Here is a 24289-nt window from a genome sequence, read left to right as displayed (position 1 = left end):
AATTATTTGATTGGCTTAACAATTCTTTTTCGTGATTCTCTTTTCCACTGTGTTTGTAATGGTTTTAAGGACCGCAGCGTCACATTTTACAGTTCGAAATTTAAGTTTGAATTGACTTCGCAACCCTTTCCGAGAAGGTCACCCATCGCTGTGACTCTCGGCTCGTTTAACTTCTTATGTTCTATTTTTCTTATGTTCTATTTTTCTTATTTATACTTAACTAATTGGCAATTACCAATTATTTGTGTTTATAGCTTATCTAGTTGTCTTAAGAGTGGTTCTAATCCCCTTAATTATCCGGACTGACACCGGTCACCGAAATAGTAAAATATACCAGGCTATGCAAATAGGGGCGTTACACTTAGGACAGGAACATTGATGCAATCTACAATTATAAGATAGATATTCATCAAGTAGAGAGTGGTATACATTCTCAAGGAAACATAAGATTACTCACTCTGCACATTCCTCATCAACAAATACTTCAATGCAGGCACTTGCCGTTGCTCCTCCATCTTGAGGCCTGGGTCTTTGTGGAATCTGAAACAAATTATCTTTACATGAACATCTGGAAAAATTGTGTTGTAGTGAGAACTAGATCTGAGAGTTTATGTTTTTGACTTGCCAGGCTGATATACCAACATGATATCAGTATTTGAGTCTTTATAAATAGAAAGGGCAGTCTTTTGAGCCCTATAAAATGAAATCAGAACGAAGATTAGGTGATAACAGAAATATATATGATATGATTATGTTGATCAAACTTGGTAGCTTGCTAAAAATAACAACTAATCAACAATAAATGAGTATCACATATCACATATATGCATGTGACATCATCCCACTACAGTAAGGAATAGGAATCATGAGATAGATTCTAGAATCTATGTAACCAAAATTTGAAATGAGCCATAGGAATAGCATTTTCAATAAAAGTAAAGCATAAATGGCGTTGCAATTCATAACTTGTTATGCATTTTGAGATGCTAGCAAATCAACAACTATTTGTGGCCGAACAAACATGTTGACATCATAGCAACTTTCTTAAAAGTGATGCCTTAGGACACCTATGTCACCAAAACATTAACATTTCCATTTTTCCACCCCATTCTATTTCAATTCAAAGCAGAAAGCGATAGACAATTTGATGTTTGACTTCTTGCAGTCCTAAATGAATCTGTTGTATATGTCAGATTATTACAATAGTTATACAATTAGTTTCTGGTATTCCTGTAATTATGCAGTCTTGACTGAATCTTTTGCATTTTTCCTGCTTTTATTGTCATATCTCATAATGGAAAAGGAGTTTGGTGAAAAAGAAAGTACAAGGGGAGCTGAGGAGATAACACAAACAATCCATGGAAACTACATTAAAATCCTATATACTTGCCTGTCCGGTTCAATCTGCTCCTGGCAACATCAGCACTCTCCATATTTTGCCTCCCTAGAAGATAATAAAAAAATTTTCTTAGCATGGTGGAACATAGCAACAAAAACTTACTATTTCCTACACTGGCCAACACTGTTCCAAAGCTTCGGACTGGCAAGTGATTTTCTTCAGAGTTGTCCTAAAATTTGAAACAAAACAGAACAATAAATCATTTACATAAAAATTATTTAACTTAATATAAGTTGCATACCTCCATGACTTTTGGTTTTCTCATTGATCTCATGAGAAATTTCTTGTAGGCATCATTCAATTTTTCTATTGGTTGAGCATCCCTGAAAAGTAGAAACATCAATCAGATAAGTTTATTCATCAATGAATAAAAAAAAAATCAATAAATCTAACATGTTGAAAGATGTGCAACTATTCTATGTCTGCTTTTTGTGAGATAGACATAGTAACCGATAAGCAGGATGTATTTTTTGCAGAGATAAAGTAGCATATCTGAATAAGGTGTTGCAGATGATAAAAATCAAAATAATACTGGCTGCTCCATATCCAACCTATTGCAGAATTTGTTCCATGAGATAAAACTAACATAATAAAGTCATATATATGAATTCCACGTAGAATCTTTTTACAAATTTAAAGATCAAAAGCAACACAATTAAGATGATTCAAATTACTAGTTACATCTGCACTCCAAACAACCTATCAATCAAACCATGAATAATTCACCACCAACCACTTACAACAATACAATATAATTATGCTTCCAGAGGGAACAAAAGAATTGAAAAAAACAACTGCAGACAAGCTGTTACGTATTATAGGAAGAAATATAAGAATAGGATGTGATTAGCTATTCTAGAAGACTGGGAAGTTAGGAATTGGAGCGAAAATGTAGATAAGGCTGTAGTGAGCTAATTGAATCTGTCAGTTAGCTAGATGAGTCAGCTGAGGCAGTTATGGGATAGTTATTGTATAAATATCTCAGCTGTACCTTTCTTGTATTCTTGTATTCATTCCAAGATTCACAAGAAAAACAATATCTGCTCTCAATCTTCTATTCTACTTCTCTTCTTTCTCTACTCTATTCTCTTTTCTCTATTCTGTTCTGTTAGGGTTTCCTTAACCCTTAACACAAGCGTTCTGATACAATAAAGAATTAGAGAGCCTTACCTAGATATCCCAAGACTGAATATGTCATTTGCAACCTTCATCTTAGACTTGGACTCCATATGTAAAGCACATGCTACATAGCATGCGGAATGTGACTTTCCAATTTCATTTGCATCAAGAAAATTGTATATTACTTCCGCATCAGCACAGTTTTTAGCCTGAATACCATTTCATTATGACAACAATCTTAAGAAACTCTTGAATGGACAAAAGAAAATCCCAAATAAGCAACGAATATGAAGAATTCATTCTTAAATTTTAAAGAACGGCAGGAAGAATTGGTAAAAAAGAACCCACATATTCCAGCCACACTTTGAGGTAGCGAAGATCATCCTTGTAGCGGTCTGAATGCCAAAAGGCACGCACGCATTGTTCATATATTACAATCAGTCCTGAGCAATCTCCACCAGGTGGAAATGACTCTTGAACCCATTTAATACGCCTTAAAAAAAAAAAAGCAATGCTCAGTTTAATAAATCAAAAAGTTACTGGAAAAGGAAATGGGCTAGTATGGCGCTATAACATATGAAAGGGTCAGTGAAGATTTGAGAGCCAATCTATCACGTCATATATATAGACTAAACCAATAAAATCACTCATGTTCTTGACTGAGTCTATCCAAGAATTTCTCTAAGTTTTAGGCTCTTGATACTACTAGTTACCAAAAAAAAATGAAAGAAAAAAGATTTGTTAACAATTTGTTATAATTTTCTGAAAAAATATTCTAACAATCTAGTATCCAAAAATTAAAATGAAGCAAGAGTAGTGGGTAGAAATAAAACGCTTACTCGAGCCATGGCAAGAGAGGATCATTCCCTTTATACTCATCAATTGCCTCAATCAACCTCCTAAAAGAATGAAGAAGAGTAAAAAGAAAAGAAATAAACGAAAAAAGATAAGAAATAAACGAAAAAACTCAAATAAAAAGGAAAAATGAATGTAAATAAATAAAATGGAAGAATTAAGAAGAAGGACCTTCGAGTCTCAAGAAGAGACTTCTTGAGTTGATTGTGGGCGTGGGATTTAAGTGCGTCGTTCAAGAGACGAACGTTACGGCCTCCCTTCAAGGGCCTTACATTTTCTTTGAACAGTTCCCATTCGTAACTTGTCTCCTGCTTTGAGGCAAGAAACTGCAACTCCGGGTCCAATCCGTCTATTTGATCCATCACTGCTTCTTCTTTTCATTTTCTTCTACGCTCCTAGCAAAGGAATTTTGAAATCAAGAAGTAGCCGTTGCTAGTTTAAATAAATGGTAGCTGTTGCTAGTTTGAATTTCCCTAAAGGCTGTCTGTGTTGGACCTTTCGCCCATGGATTTGGGCCAAACAAAAGCCTGAGGAGAGGCCTCGTGCTTATCACCATAGCAAGAGCTTAAGTTTTTCCACCACTTTCGTTCTCTACCAATAGCACAAGCCCAAAAAAGTCCATGGAAACAGAAGTGGGTCCTGTCTCCTGAGGCTAGAGGTCTGTTTGGATAAAGATAGGAAAGAGTAAATACAAGTAAAAAAAAAAAGTAATTATTTTATTTTTATTTAAGAATAAGTGAGTTAATATAACATAAAGATAAGTCAGGATAAATTTTATTCTCGTTTATTTTTTAAATTTTAATTTTTTTACATTATAATTTGTGCATAAAGAAAGATAAATTAAAAATTATGAATATTTTTATTTATATATATTTTTAAATTTATTTTTCATCCATATAGGAAGAACATAAGAGAGAAGACAAAAGCTACGCAAGGACAAATGGGGATAAGGTGAAGTTGTCTACGAAAGCGAAACAGTAACTTTACGGGCCGTTCATTTTAAGGCATGAAATCTAGGCCGCTCATCCAAAAAGTGGTGGCCGTATTTTTTTTTTCATTTAGCAGCCGTATTATTAATGCGAGAAATGGACGGACCATCCAAGTTGGACATACTATGGGTGTTTAGATTAATCTATCAACAACCGATGGAGACTTCATTCGATCACCGATAACGATTGATCAAATCCTAAAGACCCTATCTATACCTGCCATCGGTTCGATTCAAGTTACTTTAATCGGTATGGATGATTTAAGATTAAAAAAGAAACAAATCAAAATCAGATTAATTCCAGATGATTTTAATCAACTTCGATTCAATCGTGGCTTTTTTTAAAGTTGTTGCATAATTTTTTTTTAAATACAATGCAAATTGATATTGAACCCTTAAATTAAACCTTTAATTTTAATTCAATTTCAATTCAGTGTTAGTAGGAGGTCTAAATTAGTATCTCTATATAAGATTCAGACCAATTCAGGCACCCGTCGACTAAGTGCAGATTGACTCGATTCAATTTAAGGCTTGAATCTACTCTAACCGGGTCTATCCCGGGCAAAATCAAACCAATTGATCACATTTCAAAATTACCTTCATTCATATCCTTCCCTGGACTTGTATTTTCGTGAACAAAAACTGGGGGAAAAAAAAAAGCAAGCGCAAGAGGATCTCGAAGAAGATAGCAATCATGGCATCCCCATCCCACCTTTTCGTGACAGCTTTAAGTGCTCCAACACAAGAAATAGCTATCCTTTCTCCATCTCTTTCGTTGCGATGTGGCGCTTGGAAAGTATTCCTTAATTCACTTGCCTTGAAGAGGACTGAAAGTAAGGCAGCTATGAATCTGAGGGTGCAAGCGATGGGAGGAGCACCCAAGTTCAAAGGGACGAAGATGAGAGAGAAGCAGCTGACGGAGATGATAGAGAGGAAAGTAATGGAAGCGAAGGAGGTGTGTGCGGTAGACCAGACATCCAACGAATGCAAGGTGGCATGGGATGAGGTGGAAGAGGTGAGCCAAGCCAAGGCTGATTTCAGACTTAAGTTGGAGAAACAGGATCCTCTCGAGTATTTCTGCCAGGACAATCCTGAGACTGATGAGTGTCGCGTCTACGACGATTAGCTTAGCTTAGCTTAGCTTGAGATTTGCAAACCAATCTGCAACTGAAGAATTCCCAAAAAAAAAAAAAACTTAGCTTGGCACAAGTAAACAATGTGAATAGACCTGAAACTAAGTTATGTTAGTTTTCGAGTGTATGATCCTCTTTGTAATTATCTATCTTGTTTTATGAAACCCATAATATCTTTATTTCTTTTTTAAAAGGTTAACAAAATGGATAGGGGAAAAAAACACAAACAAACAAGTTTTCAATTAAATCAACTTAACAGAATCAGGTATTTTAGAGGAAAAAAAAAAGTTAATATATTATTGTTGATGGTGGAAAGAATCAAAAAAGAAAACCTGAGAACGGAATTACTGTCTTCCACTGTCCTCATCTGAACGTCCTGCTTCTTCGACATCAACAGTGAAGCTATGTTCTTGGTCAGCACATATGGTTTTCCCACTCCCAGTGGGTGCAGCAACCATTACATTGTCATCTGTATTATACAAAACAGTAGAGACCTGAGTTTGGACTGGATTAAAATACTTAAAATCTTGATAAAGAGCTTCGTATGATGGATTCCTCAATGCAGTCACAGGCAGAGGCTGCAAATCCAATGGCTCTGTGGGTGGAGGATACTTTTCTGGTAAAACAAGGTGCCTAAAAGAGACAGGCAAAGCAGTTTGTTACCCAAGCCACTTATCTGACACAAGACATATGAAATATTGAGGCGGAAATGGCTCATAAAATGGCACTTTGAAGTTCAATATGCGGTCCTCATCAATGTACCGCTTCTTCAACATAAAGAACCAATGAAGGAGAATGTATTCACCATTACCACGCTTGCAATTGCTTCTGTTTAGGTCTAAAGCAGCAATTATCACCGCCTTGCCATATATATAGACAAAGATAAAACGTCACCGTTCAAACAAAACGAGGGCTTCTAGCCCCTACAACCTGTTTTTCTCAACGCCTGCGTTATTAGTGGTGATGGGCTGAGATTTTTAAGGCATCTCATGGGCTGCCCAAAAATTTCAAATGGACCTAATAATTTCTTAATTAAAGTGTCGTCCCAGCTGGAGTCATTCTTGCAACTGTGCCTATGTCCATATAAGTCAATTGCACAGCACATATTAGTTCAATCGCATAGTTGAATTAGAGATTTAAATTTAAGAAATTTGCACATGCAGCAGAAGAGCCTAGAGAAGATTTGATTCATAAATTCATGTGGGAAGCAAGCAAGCATGATCTGTTGCTTCTACTGCATTCAGATACCTCCTAATTAATTTGCTTATACGGCGTGTATGTGTTAGCAATTATTTAACGTAAATTGATATTTAAAATCCATATTTTGATTGGATATTGGCCACTTTTAATAATCAAAATCATTCAATATAACAACGGCATGCCACTGCCTATAATTGAGAAGGCGATATCACTATCTTACGAAGCAAAGCAATGCCGGAGCCCGACTTTTCTCTTCCTACCTCTCTTCTCCAGAGTCTAGAAACTTTCTTTTCGCTTCATGTGAATTCGTTAATTTACTGATAGCTACCGTTCTGGCGTGTTCCTTATTGATAAAGTCATATCGATGGGGGACCACATCGAAGGCCACACGGCTGAAAAATCTTGAGCTACTATGCGCTTGGCAATGGCAGGATTTGAAATTGTGGAATGTGATGATGAGTTAAAGCTTTTAATTACTTGAAGTTACCGCAGGAATATACTTAACATCAATGATAACAATGGATATGAGACAGCTCAGGCAGGCCGGGCCTCTCATGACTCACGATCTATGGTGACTAATTTGCATCCTCCAATTACGCAATCGTTTTACAAATTTTTTAATCCTTTTTCTATTAGTCCTTGGGAGATTATTCGATTGCATGTCTACCTAACCTGCACAATATGAGGCAGAGGTGCCTTGAACTATTCAATATCTTTGAATGATTCACCTTCTAAATTTCTCTAACAAGCCTGCATACATTTATATAAAAAGACTTAATTAACTTAGAATTATTGTGAAAATTACATCCATATAAAATAAATAATATAAAATTTAATATAATTCGATATAAGTCTACTCTATCAAATAAATTTATTATCAAGAAAAAATAATTACAATCACTAATTATTTTTTTTCACCCTCAAAATCCTCAAATAAAGCTTATAAAATTCAACACACTTATCCACTTTATGAGCTCTGTACAGTGTATTTTATATAATGATTAATTAACTACACATATATATATAGGTTACTAAAATCTAATTTTTTTAGAACTCTAATTATTAAATTTCATCATTTAAATTCTGTTAAACTTTTTAAATTAATTATACTTTCTAAATTAATTATACTTCTTAATTCTGATTGGATTTATACTCTAACAAGAATTAATCAGTTTAACAATTTAATTATAAAATTAATTTAAAAATTATAATTTTATTAGTTGTAATTATTTTTCAAAATTTATCAATTATAATTTATCATCTGAGATTTGAGATTGGTGGAGACTTTTGTAGTTATGGAAAAAAAAACCACCTGCTATAGAACCAATTGTTGGAACCGACTGAAAGTCTCATGATCATCATTGGGTAAAGTTAGTTGATACTTCTCCCACGGTCGTTTTATGACATGAGCAATAGAGTCACACCACCTAGCAATAGAGTCCGTTTAACATTGAGATGGAAAAGTCAAAATTAATTTTCGAGAAAAAAATTATTTTAAATATCATTAAAAAAATTATTTTATTATTTTTATATTTTAATGATAAGCACTTAATAAATTTAATCTTAAATTTATTTTTAATTTTTTTTAATTAATATAATTTTAAAAAATATTTTCTTTAAAAGTAATTCTAACAATAATATTCTAAACCATTAGGGTAGACCAAGCTCCATCCTTGGGATGATATTTTCAAGCTAATTTGAAATTATGGTTCCATTAAGGATTTGGAGCTCAAATTTGACTAATCTGATTTTAAGACGAGCATGATTTTAAATCAGCATACGACCATCTCTAGTCATATGCCCACCGACACTCATTTCTCTTTACAGAAGCTCTTATATATATATATATATTGTAAACTTCCATTCTTTGTAAAGCATAGAAGATGATAACTAATCTCAAATTAAGTTTTGTATAATTGAACAAGAACATGCTAACAAACTATATGCTAAAGCAGAGTAGCAGATAAAAATGAAAATTTAAATATTTTATAATTTTTTAATTATGTCAAGAGTTAATTAATGATAGATACAAAATTTAAAATTTGGTTAATAATTTTTGAGATTTTAATAATAAACCCAAAATATTCTTCATATGCTATAAAAGCTTTTTTTTTTTCATTGATTCAATCATTTTGCAAATGATAAAAACATTGAAATATTGTTCTTCAACCCAAAAAAAATTTTAAAACTATTGAATAAAATTATTAAATTTAACATTATTTAATATTAATAATTAAATTTATAATTAAAAAATATAAGTTAAAAATGAAATTTCAAAATTAATTAAAATAAAAATTTTAAGTTAAACATTATTTTTTTCAAAAAGAAAAAGTTAAGCATTTTTTAATACTAATAATAATTTTATAATTAAAAATCTAACTTAAAGTAAATTTTAAATTACATTAGATACTATTTAAACCAATTTTACTTTTAAATTATATACATTAATAATTAATAAATAAGTTAAAATAAAATTTAAAATATTTTTATTGTTTAAATTATAAATATATTATATTTTATGAATAAAATTAACATTTTTTTTAATTTTGTTAATTTTTTATTAAGCTTCCACACTTATATATATATATATAATTATTATTAAAAAAATTTAGAAATTCATATGTGGTATATATATAAGTGTTCATACTTTATTCTGGGTGAAGTGTTTGTGTACGACTTTTTTTATATATTATTTATTTGATATTGTATTAAATTTTTTTATATATATTTATACATAATAAAAATATCAAAATTTGAAAACTTTTGAGATATAAAATAAATATAACTTTTATTATATATATTTGAAATAAATTAAAATTATATTTATATTAAATACATTTAATTGTATTTTATCTTATATTTTTAATTTAAATAATTATATATTTTAAAATAAAATTATTCAGCTAAATATTATTTAAAACTAACAATTAAATTTATAATTAGAAAAAGATAAATTTAGGTGAAATTTTGAATAAAATTATTATTTTTAATTACACTAAATGTATGAATCGAAATATCATCTTTTGGTTAAATATTTTTTATTTTTTAGATTTCATATATATTTCATAAAATAAATAAAATTACAAATAAAATTATGCTATAAATGATGAAATAATTTTTTAATTATATTAGATTTTCTTTTCGAATTATATTAGAATTTAAATATATCCATTTCAATCCAAATATATCACTTTAAATATATCTTAATTATATATATTTAAATTATATTTCCAATTTTAATTGTAATTGATGAAACATAATAAAAAGCAGATCACTGTATTAAATAAAATTTATTTAAAAAAAAAAAAAGTCAAGAGGATTCCGTTGAAAGTTCAAACAGAAGAGTCATATACACAGTACACTTCCATTCTCTTCATCCCCCTCGCCAGCTGTTTGTTACGTTTGGGATTTTATTTTTAAAGCTCCTCTTCCCTTCTCTTCTCTTCTCGTCTGCTCCTCTCCGACTTTGTCAAGCTCGCCATAATTCTCTCCTTCCCAATCCCTACCAAAACCCTAAGATCCGTACATCCAAATACACTGCATTGGCTGATCCATCTCTCGATCCGGTGCTTCCAGTACTCGCATTCGCAGCCGTCTGATCTGCAGCCTTCAGGTAAGCGATCTGGATTTTGTTGCTTGTATTGTATATTAATTGTTTGGTTCATTGAGTAATGTTTGTTGATCTGAATTACACATATTATGTGTTAGTCGCGTTTTTAAATTTTTTTTGTCGGTGTGATCATATAGCTGAGAGAGGTAGAGTTCTATATAACGGTGCAATGACGGCGGATGTGAATGTCAGCGAGAACGTTTCAACCAGTGAAACGGAGGACAAGGGTGGGTTGGATATGAGTAGCTATGAGGACTTGCCGACACCTGCTGCTGATTGCAATGGGGTTAAGGACGGGAATGGGAATGCGGAGGATGATCCCGATGCCTCCTACGTTTTCGTAGCTGGAAACGACACAGTTCCTGATGAACCTGCTGACTCCGCCGATCTCAATGGCAAGTATGAACCCGTTTACAATGTCGGTTCTGATGATAACGACATTGAGAATGAGGCCGCGGAATCTGAGGTTGATCATGTGATTGAGGATGTCAAAGCTGCTGCGGTAGAGGGGGATGCTAGTTCTCCCCTTAATATTGTGGTCACTTCTAATGATGGGAAAGAAGGAGATGATGATGCTGTTGAAGTTCCTAATGGAACGGTGCCTATTGTTGGACCTGAGGCCCTGGATGATCAAAGGGAAGTTGAAGAGGGGAACGTTAATCTGGATTCACCTGGAGGTCTGAAGGGGACTCAGGACCTTTCAGAGGCCGTTGAACCTGAACCTGAATTTTTGCAGGTTAAATTTGGTGATGCGAAGGCTGGGGAGGAAAACGGTATGGAGTCAATTGTATCTAAGGAATCTCAAGTCAAGACTAGTACAGATGGTGCTGAATCAGAGCCAAATCAATCTGGTAATGTTGAGCTCACAATCAGTGCAGATGTTGCTGAATCAGAGCTAAATCAATCTGGTGTGCTTGAGGTCGAAAGAAGCTCTCAATTAGAGCCGAATCAGTCTGGTAATATTGAGGTCACAAACAGTGATGATGTTGCTGAATTAGAGCCAAATCAGTCTGTTAGTGTTGAGGTCACAAGCCGTGCAGATGTTGCTGAATCAGAGCCAAATCAGTCTAGCAATAGCGAAGACAAGATTGAACGTGTAAGAGAATTGAATTTGGCTGTAGATACTAAAGGAAACCAAGATTCTCCAATTGCAATTACTGAAGGGTTTAAAAATGATGGTGATTTGGACAATCAAGGGAAGGAACCTGTTCGATTTTCCAACAAGCTTCCTGTGGAAGGTCCTCAAAAGGAATCTGAGGTACAGTTGGAGCAGAAAACAAAGACAATTCCTTGCCTAGTGGTGGCTGATGTAAAATTGGAGGAAGCAGCAGAAGTTATTGATGCCTCTGCCGTTAGTGAATATGACAATGAGTCGTCTGCTGATCATACCCAAGACAGTGTTGCAGAAACAAGTGTTGTTAATGGTGGTTTTAGTGCCAGTCAAGATACATCTCAGCAAAACAGCTCTTTGAAGGAGATTGAGACCTTGATTTCTTGCAATGCCGAAATTGGTAGAAATGAAGCCCCAACTTCTCTTGACACTGAAAATGGCAAGAGCTCTCCATGTACAAGAGATAATGATACAATTGGATATCCAACTAATGAAATTACCGAGACTGTTGTACAGTTAAAATCAGAGGCTGTTCATGGGCATATTACATGTGATAACGGAGAATATTTGCCTACTGATCATCAAGAAAGTGTTTCACAGACCATTGCTAATGACTTTGCTCATGCCAGTCAAACCACAACTGAAGGAAATAAGCCTTCTGAAGTTGTCAGAATGATTGTTCATCACAATGTGGCTGTTGAAAGTTATGAAAGCATTCCAGTTGCTTCTGCTAGTGATACAATACTGGAACCAGTGGTTGAAGTTGCAGATTCTTGTACTGTGGCTGTGGATGATGCAGAGATAAATGATGATATGAGAACAGAGACTTTGGTAGAAAAGTTGGACGTGAATAGCAGTGAAAATGTTGGTTCTTGTTCTATTGGTGACAGAGAAGTTGTGATTGAGCCAGGTAGAAGCCATCTTGTAACTGATACAGAGCCAAGTTGCCCATTTAATGATGCAGAAACAGAAGTTGAGACTGATTCCACAGCCATTGAATCTAGAGAAAAAGTATCTACTTTCTCAAGTGATGAGGTGGACAAAGAAATTGAGGTTTCACTGGGGGCTGCTAAATGTGTTGGCAGCAACTCTGTTTCAGTTGAAGATCCAGATAGAGAGGACTGTATACATGAATCGGTTGAGAATCCATTTGGTGCAGAAGCAGAGCCAAATCTTGAAAATACACTGATGGATTCAAGTGAAGTTGTGGCCAATGTTGATAGATGTGCATCTGAATGTGAGGGTCTGAATGGCTCTGTTATTACTAGTGAAGGAACCATCAATTGCATTAAGGATGATGAAAATGAAGGAGAACAGCTAGTTACCATTGATGGTGATGAAAAAACACCTCAAGAAATGGAGGTCACCGATGAGGCTAAAGAAGCCTCACCATCCTCTCCAGGAGGCTCCTCAGTAGATGCTTCCGAGGGGCAAAATGCAGCAGTTGAGGTAGGGAAAAAGCCATTCTACTACATGATCAGAATTCCTAGATATGATGATGATGAAAATTTAAAAGAACAGATCAATCATGCTCAGTTTCAAGTTGATGAGAAGACTAAAAGTCGGGATGTTATTCGAGCTGAAATGCAACGGAAAAGGGTAAGGAATCGTAGCAAAATACTCTTATCACATTTCTGAAAATTTCATTTTTGTTTCTTGTCTTATATGATTGCTTAAATGATTCCATGATTAGGCCATTTGTAATGAGCATGGTGCTTGTGTTGATGCTGCCATATCGGAAGAAGTAGCAGCTCGCAATTTGCTTAAGGCTAAACGCAAGGAAATAGACTCTGCTCAATCTCTGATTAACAGAGTGAAGAGTGCCTCTTCTGTTGAGGAAATTGGTGGCAAGGTACACCTCATATATATATTTAACAGATTAATCCGTTCTCTGGTCATTTTAAATGCTTTTGTGCATGTAAATCATCATTCTTTCCCCCCTCATGCGATTCATTCTGTGGTTTGCAAGCAGATACGTAGTATGGAACACATGATACAGCATGAAACCCTGCCCTTAAAGGAAGAAAAGAGTTACATCCGTGAAATCAAGCAGTTGAAGCAAATTCGTGAACAGATTTCTTCTAGTTTGGGTAAGCCAGAGGATGTTCAGGAGGCTATAGATCAGAAAGACCAAGTTGAAGAACGCCTGAAGGTATTAATTTTTGGGTTGCTCACGTCACTTAGAACCATTAATTTCAATGAGTTTCCAAGTATGAAATAGTCTGTTGGCTGGGGATATGGGGATGTCAAACATATCTCATGCATTTATCTCTTAATATGATGTAGATAAGAAAGAAAGAAAAACCCATTGCATTTTCTCCAGTAATTTCTGTTCTGCAAATTTGGAATACATAATCTATGTTAAGGAAAGGTCTAACTGTTGGAATAAAGGTATCCATTGTTTACATGATTTGATTCATACAATTAACCATTAGCTTGTGAACTCTAATAACAACCAATGTTAGTATTTTTCATTTCATTATTTGTATTAGAAAACAGCTCTTTTTCTGTGTAATGCATAGTTGAGGTGTTGAATTGATTATTTTGATTGATTTTCCGGTGCAGCTTTTGAGGAAAGAAGCAGACCACTTGAGAGAAAATGTTCTCAAAGCTGAAGCAGCCATTAGAAATGCTAAGAAGACGTATCAAGATGAAAATGCTAAAATAAATGAATTGGTAGCTCAGTTTAGAGCCGCAGATGACATTCGGCAGGAAGCATATGCACATCTACAGACTTTGAGGAAGAGATTATATGATAAGGTATGTAGTTTCTATATTTGCACATGATTTTCAATATGTGAATTCTTCATTACTACATTAAGCTATATGCCAAATTTTTTGTAACATAGGGACCATGAGAGAGCTTTATATGGGTGAGGGGGTCATAGCCCTAAACTTTGTGTAATTCTTCTTTTCACCGTGTAATGTTTTCCATCAATATTTCTCTCCAATTTTAGATGGTCTGGCCCTACACTTGATGACGAAGCAACTTATGCTCCGTGTAAACGATATGATCACAATAATACTAGAAGAACAAGCATTCTAATTATGTAAAACAAATTGATTCACTAATATTATCCATTGAATTTTCAGAATAAATACTTTTGGAAGTACAGGGATGATTCAAAGGTAGCTTATGATTTAGCATCCAAGGGAAATAAAGAGGAACTCCAATGTCATTGTGTTAATCAGGTAAGCTGAGATATATTTTTTGTTGCTAAAATGTGTGGCAATTCACAGCTGATCGTAAACTTACAACTGATGATTTAGGTGGAGAGGGTTATGGATTTATGGAACAATAATGATGAGTTCCGAAAAGAATACACCAGATGCAACATGAGGAGTACAGTGAGGAGATTGCGAACATTAGATGGTCGTTCACTTGGCCCTGATGAGGAACCACCTGCAATTCCCAATGTAGTTAGTGAAAGAATAGCCAAGGACAACATTGTACCTTCCATTTCCACTCTTGAAGGTGAAAAAATAATTGCTCCCGTGGGGACAGAAAAGATGGATGATAAATCCATAGCAAAGGTTGGGGACCAAAATAACCCGACAGCTAAATCTAAAAAATCTGCAAAACATGCTCCTTTGGCAACTGTTTCTGGCAGGAATGAGATTGATGAAGCAGGGCAAAAGGAGGATAAGCAAACAAAGGAGGAAGAAGAGTTAGCCAGGAAGGCTGAGGAATTGAGAAAACAAGAGGAAGCAGCCATGTTGAAGGAACAACGGCGATTGGAGGAGAAGGCCAAAGCTAAAGAGGCAATGGAGAGAAAGAAACGAAATGCTGCAAAGGCTGAAGCCAGGGCTGCACTAAGAGCACTGAAGGAAGCTGAGCAGAAAGAGAAGGTAAAACTGCTACTGCCAAGTCCACCATTGTAGGCATTTTAGAGTGCATAACGACTAGTGTTTTCTCTTTTATTTGCCTTCTCTTTCTTTAAGGGATTATTATTTGACATTGTGCATGATCCGTTATGAATTATTCTTTATCCAGGAAAGGGAGAAAAGGGCAAGAAAGAAGGAGAAAAGGAAGGCATCAGCGGAGGAAGTGAATGCTTTCAATAAGGGTGAATCTTCTCCAAGTTTTGAACCTCCAATTGAAACCAAGGATTCTGAAACAAGAGAGAAGCCAATGACAGTGACAAAGAGAGCTCAAAAGCCATTGCATTTCACAAAGCAGACGAAGTCAAAATCTATGCCTCCACCACTTCGCAACCGAGGCAAGAGAAGGATGGAGACATGGATGTGGGTTCTCCTTGCTGCTGTCGTCATTTTCGGCTTTTTTTTAATGGGGAATGGCAGAGTCTCTCTAAAAGGGCTTGGTTTCTAAAGATACGCGCTTATTACATTAACTAGATAATTTATAGAGCATGGCAGGATACTCATATTCCCATAGATTTTTAGGCGATTCTTTTTCTGTTCACAGTGTTTGATTCCTTACTAGTTTGCATTCAATTAACTGGAAGTGGCTTTGAGTTTTGCTCACACCCCACTGATAGGTTGGTTTTCCTAAATATGCCATCATGAATGTTATTATTGGATATTGCTTCCAGTTTAGTATGATGCACATAAATGCAATAAGTAAAATGTTTGTGCTTTCTCTCTCTCTTTGCATAACAAAGCTCATGAAGCGATTGTTTTATAGATTTCCGCATTGGACATAAGTATTTTGTTGCATTTGGGACTTCTCTATCTTCTCATAAGGTAACTCAAAATCGAGTTAAATTAAAATTTATTAAATTAAACTTTAAACTAATTTTTAACAAATATTTTATTCGATAACAGATCCAACGGCAATGTAGACGTTGTAATGGCCTATGCTGTGTGGTGTTACACTGTATACACAACACAATAATTGATGACATGACAAAGGGGCCATCTAGTTAAAGAGGTCAGTACATAAAACGCACATGGATTAGGTACCACTTGGACCATCTCTTCTTTAGTCTAAGCTCTGTTTCTTCAAAACGCCCCATTCCTTACCTTCAACCCATTTCTTTTAATTTTTTTTTTAAATTTTAATATTAGTCAAATCAAATAATTTATTTAATTTCGATAATTGATTTCTCTATCCTTTACTGTAACGTGAATTGATGGATTTTCTTCAATTTTTTTTTATTTTACTTTGTATTTTCTGATTATATTATTTATGCTTCATTTAAAATGGTAGTTAGAAGATTAAATTTTATTTTTTTAATATTTCATTTTAAATAGGTTAATCGGTTAGAAAAAATCTTTATAAATTTTAAATTTTTTAAATTTTTTAAATTTAATTTGAAACTTTCACATTAGTTTTAATTTTAATAATTAATTTAATTATATTATTTAAATGATAAAAATAATTCAAATATTTTTCAATATTATTAATATTATTCAATCATTTAATTTTTTTTCATCATATGAGAAACTATTCTCAAATAAATGAAATAGAAATATTATTTTACTTATTTAAAAGTTATAATTAAATTTATTTTGGTTATATTATTTATTAATATTTTATGTTTAAACACTTCAATTTTTTCATTTGTTATGACTTAATTTGGGATACAATTATGAAAAAGATGTGAATTAAAAATACAATAAAAATAAAAAAAATTACTATTAAGATAATGATATATTATTCAATTATTTTTTTTTATTAATAAGAGGTTTATTAAAATTAATGAAATTATTGAATAAATTGATAAAATTAAATAGATTAACTAAAACTGACAATATAAAAAAAATTTGAATAAAGTTTAATTTTTTTAATTAAAATATATTTTAAAATTTAAAATAATATTAAAAATTTATAATTAAATTAATAAAATTAAAAATTTTAGTTAAAATTAATTATTAACATAAAAATTTTGCTTTTTTTTATCATTTAACCTTTCAATATGTGGTCAAAAAATGAAAATAATTATTTGATTATCTAATATAGCAATAACCTTTAATAAATAAAATCAAATCTATAAACTAATTGGGAATTAATTCATTTAGATAATTTGAAATTAACATGTGTTTGAAAATATGATAAAAAAGTTTAAAAATTAATGTAAAATTATTTTTTAAAACAATTTTTTTATAATTAAAATATATGAAATTAAAATCAAAATTTCTTACGACCACTTACTTAAGTGAAAGCTTTGTAGCATTAGCGTATGAAGTTTTCTATCCAGAAAAGTCCTGAAATCAAAGTGGCGGATAATGTGGGACAACGGTGAAAGATATGGTCAACGGTTTGAATGTTCGCTTGTCATTTTCTTCTAAATTAATAAAAATTTGTCAAACAAATAAAAATATATTCATAATATATATTAAAAATAATTTTAAAATTAAATTTAATGTATTTTAACTTTTAAGAAAAATAAATTTATATTAAATTGTGTAAAAAATATATATTAATCATTAGTATTTGGATTAAATCAAAACAATCAACTGAATTAAAATAAAAGCATAAGAAATTCTGATATTATATAGTAAATCTTGGTTTAAAAGATAATTAGCAAAATAATTGATAAATTATTTTTTAGTAGTCATATGAAAATAAATTGCAAATGTCAAATGAACTTAATATTTTAAAAGTGTCTCTTAAAATATTAAATTTTTAATTCTTATTTTAGTAACAAGTCCAATAAAAAATTAAATTTATAATTAAAAAAATAAGTTAAAACAAAATTTTAAACTCAATTAGCATAAAAGTATTAAGTTAAGCATTATTTAATACTAATAGATCAATTTATAATTAAAAAAAAAAGAAGTTAAAATGAAAGTTCAAATTTAGCTAATATAAAATTATTAAATTAAATATTATCTATTACCAATAATTAAATTTATAATTAAAAAAGATAACCTAAAAATTTAAATAAAATTATTTTTTTAATTATATCAAGTATATAAGTGCGAAATTTTGATTAATATTAATCAAAATTTTAATTGAGTGTTTATGTCAGTTTTTTTTAAATAATATTGATTTGATATTATATTAAAACATGTTTTAGATGTATTTGTATATGTTAAAAAATATTATAGAAAATTTTGAAATATATAATAAATATAATTTTTATTCATATTAATTATATCTTATATGTATCATCTATTAAATTAATTTCTTTTATTTTATATATATATATATAAATTAAATTATTTTTATATTAGATATATTTCATTTCATTTTATCTTATATTTTAAATTTAAATAATTATATATATTAAGAATAAAATTATTAAATCAAGCATTATTTAATATTAATACTTAAATTCATAATTAGAAAAACATGAATGAAGATAAAAATTTGGCTATGCCAAGTGTCAATATATAGCAAATACAAGTGTTCTTTCTGTCTAAAAACACTAAATAGTGAATCATAGAACTCTTCTCCATTATTAATTATATATGTATAATTAGTTAATTAAAATTCAAATTCAGCCTCTCATAATTTTAAATATAATTTCAATATAATTAAATTAATTTTTTTATTTATCAAATTTAATTTTACATATCTCTAATTAATATATTTTAAAATATTTTTTTTCAGCAACAACTCTAACAATAATACCAAACATCCTCTCAATTTGTAGTTCTACCGAAACCTTTTTTTCAAAGTAAAATATGTTTTTGTATCAGAAGCTTCAGAGGCCAAATTCCTGTACAGCCATTAACAGGAGCCCACACCATGATTTCTTCGTCGCAACCAAATTAGCGACGACTCATCCAATCAGGACCACTCCACCATTTTCACATTTACACATGAATTATGGATTACCCCGAGGGTGGATGCCACTCTAGTGAATCGCGTTTTCATTCAATGATTTTGAGAGATTAATTGAATTTGATATATATATATATATATATATATGCTTCTTCGGATCACATCACGTGTTCAAAGAGACGATCAGTCCCCTGACCAACTAAGAATTTATTTGTTTACAGATAATTTAATTAAAAAAAAATTCAAGTTTTTTAAAAAAAGTTTTATTTAAAATTAAATTAATTAGTTTTGATAATTTAATATATATTAAAGATAATTTTATTTTAATTTTATTTTAAATTCATATCAAATCAATTTGATTTTAAATCCTAACTTTTCCTTTCCTCAATTTATTTATTTATTTATTTATTTTATACAGAATCAAGCAAATGGTTAGAATGAAAATCGAATCAATATTCTTACCATAAGACAAATTTTGTAAGATTTTCAGTTTAAATTACGTAATATTAATTATTAATTTCTTTATTTTTAATAATAAAAAGAGAATTATAATCATTCTGTTTAAAACATTATTTTAAATATATTTAATTAAAATTATTAAATTAAATTTAATATATTTTATTATAAAATCACAAATATTAATAATTTGAGCAAACAGTAGTAGATAGACCCGGCCACCTAATCGGTTCAGGTGAATCGAACCATGAATCTCATGGTTTAGGTTTTGGTTTAAGTTTCAGTACAGTTTCAATTCGACTTTAGGGTTCAAATTGAACGGTCCAAGTTTTTTTTCATATTTTTTGTTTTTTAAAGAAAAAAACAATTCATTTCAGAATAATTTAGTTTGATTTCAATTTAATTTTGATATAATTCATTTACGATTCAAGTAAAAAATGGATTTGATCGATTTCAATTCTGAACTGAGTCTGGTAATAAATATAAAAGCTATGTTCGTCCACAATTTTTAAGGTTATATTTAATATTTTAACTCTTATAAAAAAATTATGTCTTTTATTTATATTATTTAGTGATATCATCTATATTAGTATATATTAATATATTTTAAAATTAAGTAAATAATTAATAAAATATTATCTTCTTTAATTTTTAGAGTTTAAATTAATATTTTAATTATTATATTTTTATTTTTAATAATTAATTTAATAATTATATTTACTAATATTTTTATTTTAAATTAATATATAAATAATTAATTATTATCTATAGTAAATAATTATTAGAATATCTAATAGACCCAATTGGGGGGGGGGGGGGGGAGGAAAGTGACTCTGGCTTGAGGCAACAGGCCCTAAAAGCAACAGAATCCGACCAAATGCATGGTTACTTTGAAGAAATCCATGATACAGCTGTTTCCCACGCGTCACTCTGTCCGGACGATAGCTCCACCACCACCACCACTCTTTCGCTTGCATTGTCTTTTACCTGCCCTACACGTGCTTATTAAGGGACAATTTCCTGCGTACATACCCGTGCACCATTATTTCGCTTCCCAGGGTTCTTTTCGTCTTTTTACTTCCTGCCTAATCGAATTTATCTTTTGTCCTTAATGCCGAAAGTCAGTAAGCGGTGTGGGAAAGTAAGAAATTTGGTGCCGCCGACAACATCCGACGCCGTTTCTCATCGCTATTGTGGAGGAATTTTACCACCATTTTATTTCTAGATAAATTTTGACAATCGTCTCTTAATTTATCTAATATAATATTATAATTCTTTAACTTAAAAATATAACATAAATTTTTTTTAAATTTTACACAATAAAATTTTTTTAAATTTTAATTGTCAATTTAACACTAATCTGAACAGTTTTAACATGGAGTTTAATCAATATTTCTCTTTTCTTTCTTAAATTATGTGTAAATTAAATCATTTTTCTCAATATAAACAAAATGATTTTTCAGATATAGATAAAATAATTTTATAAATTAAATAAAAAAAATAAAAATATTAATTAAAAGTCATATAAAAATTATTTACATTAATTTTTAATTAAAAAAAATAATTAAAAATTATAAAAATTTTATTATGTAAAATTTAAAATTTTTATATTATATTTTAAAATTTAAATATTATAATATTTTAATCATATAAGTTTCGATATAGTTATTGGAATTTGCCATCTTTTTCTGTCCTCCCTGATGCTGGACTGCGCAAGTCGGAGACCCTAGAATTTAGATGCGATAGCTATGTTTTTACCTTTTAGAATTTTCCTGGATAAAACGATGTCGTCTTTTTCTAACTGTACAAACTGACTTGTATCAAATATATGTATTTTATTGGTTTAGTCTTAGTTAATTTCTTAGACTTTGCCCCACAAAAATATAAATTCTTACGAGGTATTCAACAATAATTTCTAAGAAACACATGACCAACTGCTATGACAGTTTGACATTGGAGGTAACATACGAAGAAAATGTTCATATCAACTTAACGTCAAGTTTAATTCAGATTAATTTAACTTAAAATTAAAATTAAATTAAATAAATTAACTAAAATTAATTTTCATTTCAATTAAAATTGATTAATTCAATTTTATTTTATAAAAATAAAAAATGAGAAAATTTAATAATTAAAGTTAATTAAAAGAAAAATCGAAATATAGATCCAGAATTCTATAATTCTGATTTTCAATCATCAACCGTTGAACCAAAATCATTGGTTTTAATTGAAATGGAAACGGAGCAGTGGCCACACCTACCATTCTGAAGTCAGTTCTCAATTACTTGTTTGCTTACCATTAAATATTGACGAGAGTACAATAGTCAATTTATGTTCATAATAGCTTATAAAATGGTAGACCTTTTACGTATGTTGAAAAATAAAAAATATATATATATATATTTATCTATTTTCACCTATGAATGTTGATTTAATACACTTAATTTACATGAAAAATCATAATTTCAATGAAAATTTATATGGAAAATTATTCCAAATTAATGTAAATTCTATTTAATAAACTATAAATTTTAATGGGTAATGCTATAGTAAATTTGAACTCATATAAAAATAAATTTAAATACCATTTAATTAAATATTTACATATAGAATTTATGTATTTTTTATACATATTTTAATTAATTTTGTACCCATTAATGTAAATTTTAAATTAAATAATTATTAAGTTCATTATAATATGAGTTCGAGCCTATATTAAATATACCAATTGTAATTTACATATAAATAAGAGTGCAATGGGTGCCTTATATATAATGATTATAAATTTTTTTATTATATAAGTCAAATTTATATCAAACAAACTTATTATCGAATGATAAATTGTTTTCTATAACCATCAAATAATTTAAAAAATAATAATCAAAAGTTTCTAGAGAATTAAAACTAATCATTAAACCATTTAATCTTAAATTAAAAAAAAAATTAAGGTACTTTTAAAAAAAAAAAAAAGATTACGGTAAGGTGTTAACGGTACAAATAGCCAACTCTCACCAAGTTGGTATCAAACTTGAATACAGGCTCCCCATGAAAGGTTACAAAATAAAATATTGATTTGAACCCTTCAAATGACAAATTTCAAAGAAAAATACTTATATAGACTTTAATCTATCACGTCGCCATCTGCAAAATTAACATGTAATAAAATAATTTTGACAATACAATTATAAAATTAACATGTGATTTAATTTTTAATTATTATTTTATATCTATATAATTATAAATAAATATAAATGATATGAGAAATTTAATTAACTTGATTTATAAAAAATGTGAAGAAGTAAATCTATGTAAAAAAATCTCTTAATTTTGAATTTTTTTTTCTTTATAAAAATGATGTAGACAATTAAGATTGGAGAATCCTGAGTGGAAGGGAAGGAGGCACAAATTGAGAATGAGAGGATCTTGTGAGTGGCGAGGTACAGCTTCCATTGGCGGATTTGCTTCCCGAAATAAAGTAGTTATTGTCGAAAATGACACCAGCTTGATCATGAGACCAGCCCACGGTCCGATTTCGACTTTTGACCCGTGGTTTTGATTTAATTTTGATTTTAACTTCCTTCATTCACTTTTATCTATAGTTTGAAATTGAAATAATTAAATCATAAAAATTATAATAAAATATTTTTTAATTTAATTAAATTACTTTTTATCTCACATAATTAAAAAAGAATAAAAGTATTAAGATGAATGTTAAGAAATTATATAAGTAATTATTATATTTAATAAAAATAAGAGTAAAATTAAAAAATAATTAATTTTTTTTTTATCTTTATATGGTGATTGATAATTATGAACAAAACACTCATAGAAAACAACATATAGAACTTCTAAGAGTAATAAATTAAATACGTATTATTTAAACATAAAATATTAAATAATATATATAGATATAATTTTATATTGTACATATATTTTTTAATTATAAAAATAATTCATATGTATTCATAAGTAAAATAAAATAAAATATATAATTATTACTACTTAGTCATTATCACTTATTATTAATCAACTATTAAAATAAAAATATCATTATATTATATATTTTTTTATTTTATAATCAAATATTAAAATATGATAATTATATTGTATTATAACTTTAGTTACATTATATTATTAATCATATTGTATTATATCCATAATTTAAATATTTATTTAATTAGAAATAGACAAAATAATTTTTTTTTTTGGAAATTGCATTTAAAATTAAAAATTGGTATTTATTTTCTCTACCATAAAAAATTGAAAACGAAATTGAAATTATCACCAAATTTAAAAAGCAGTGGCAATTTACAAAAAGGGACGGACTTCTACCCTTTGTTTGGGCGGAAGTAAAATGAGAAGAAAATAATGAGTGGAATACCGCGTTGGAGCTTGATTGGATGGATCAGCGAAATTTGGCTCGAATTTGATCGGTCCAATTTCGTTTCGGTCTTTTGATTCAAGCGAGTATGGGATAGGAGAGGAGTAGGTGGCCATTATGGTCAATTTCCCTTTTGGTACGAAAAGCTTGGGATCACAAGTCGTGCACTTGTGTGATACGAAGTACTTACATTCCAAACAGTAAATAATTATTATAAACTTTTAATCTGTTTTGAATTATAGATTTTTTTTTAAATGATGGCTTATTTATTAATATATTTTATATGAATTATTTAAAAGGGTATATTAAAAAAGAATTAAATAAAATTTATTATTTTTAATTAT

At 30.1% G+C, this 24289-nt stretch overlaps 3 protein-coding genes across 3 annotated transcripts; 2 read left to right on the top strand and 1 right to left on the bottom strand.

The window, feature by feature from the left end:
• Positions 1–289: 289 nt before the first annotated feature.
• LOC110669217 (mitotic spindle checkpoint protein BUBR1-like) lies at positions 290–4014 on the bottom strand. Its single transcript, XM_058130842.1, is given in 8 exon segments — positions 290–600; positions 602–693; positions 1391–1568; positions 1641–1722; positions 2570–2727; positions 2867–3011; positions 3358–3417; positions 3545–4014. Coding segments are annotated over 8 exon segments (1053 nt in total). The 5' UTR covers positions 3736–4014; the 3' UTR covers positions 290–453.
• A 957-nt stretch (positions 4015–4971) lies between these two features.
• Positions 4972–5674, top strand: LOC110669252 (calvin cycle protein CP12-3, chloroplastic). Its single transcript, XM_021830804.2, has one exon. It carries the CDS (start codon positions 5056–5058, stop codon positions 5485–5487), a length of 432 nt encoding a protein of 143 aa, XP_021686496.2. The 5' UTR covers positions 4972–5055; the 3' UTR covers positions 5488–5674.
• Positions 5675–10068: 4394 nt separating this feature from the next.
• LOC110669279 (uncharacterized) lies at positions 10069–16015 on the top strand. The gene is made up of 8 exons (XM_058130839.1): positions 10069–10307; positions 10442–13014; positions 13109–13267; positions 13388–13567; positions 13981–14175; positions 14509–14607; positions 14686–15264; positions 15410–16015. The coding sequence occupies exons 2-8, from the start codon at positions 10474–10476 to the stop codon at positions 15743–15745; spliced, it is 4089 nt and encodes a 1362-aa protein (XP_057986822.1). The 5' UTR covers positions 10069–10307; positions 10442–10473; the 3' UTR covers positions 15746–16015.
• The last annotated feature ends 8274 nt before the right edge of the window (positions 16016–24289 follow it).

Source organism: Hevea brasiliensis, chromosome 2 (assembly GCF_030052815.1).
Source record: "Hevea brasiliensis isolate MT/VB/25A 57/8 chromosome 2, ASM3005281v1, whole genome shotgun sequence".
NCBI lineage: Eukaryota > Viridiplantae > Streptophyta > Magnoliopsida > Malpighiales > Euphorbiaceae > Hevea > Hevea brasiliensis.
Note: the sequence above shows the minus strand (reverse complement) of the source record. Positions and strands in the feature narration are given on the sequence as shown.

What these genes read in the sequence shown, in the direction of transcription:
- LOC110669252 (XM_021830804.2), top strand. Translation starts at nt 5,056, where the DNA reads ATGGCATCCCCATCCCACCTTTTCGTGACAGCTTTAAGTGCTCCAACA.
- LOC110669279 (XM_058130839.1), top strand. Translation starts at nt 10,474, where the DNA reads ATGACGGCGGATGTGAATGTCAGCGAGAACGTTTCAACCAGTGAAACG. An exon ending in AAGTTGAAGAACGCCTGAAG is followed by an intron (nt 13,568 to 13,980) that starts GTATTAATTTTT and finishes TTTCCGGTGCAG; the next exon opens with CTTTTGAGGAAAGAAGCAGA. An exon ending in AAGCTGAGCAGAAAGAGAAG is followed by an intron (nt 15,265 to 15,409) that starts GTAAAACTGCTA and finishes TTCTTTATCCAG; the next exon opens with GAAAGGGAGAAAAGGGCAAG.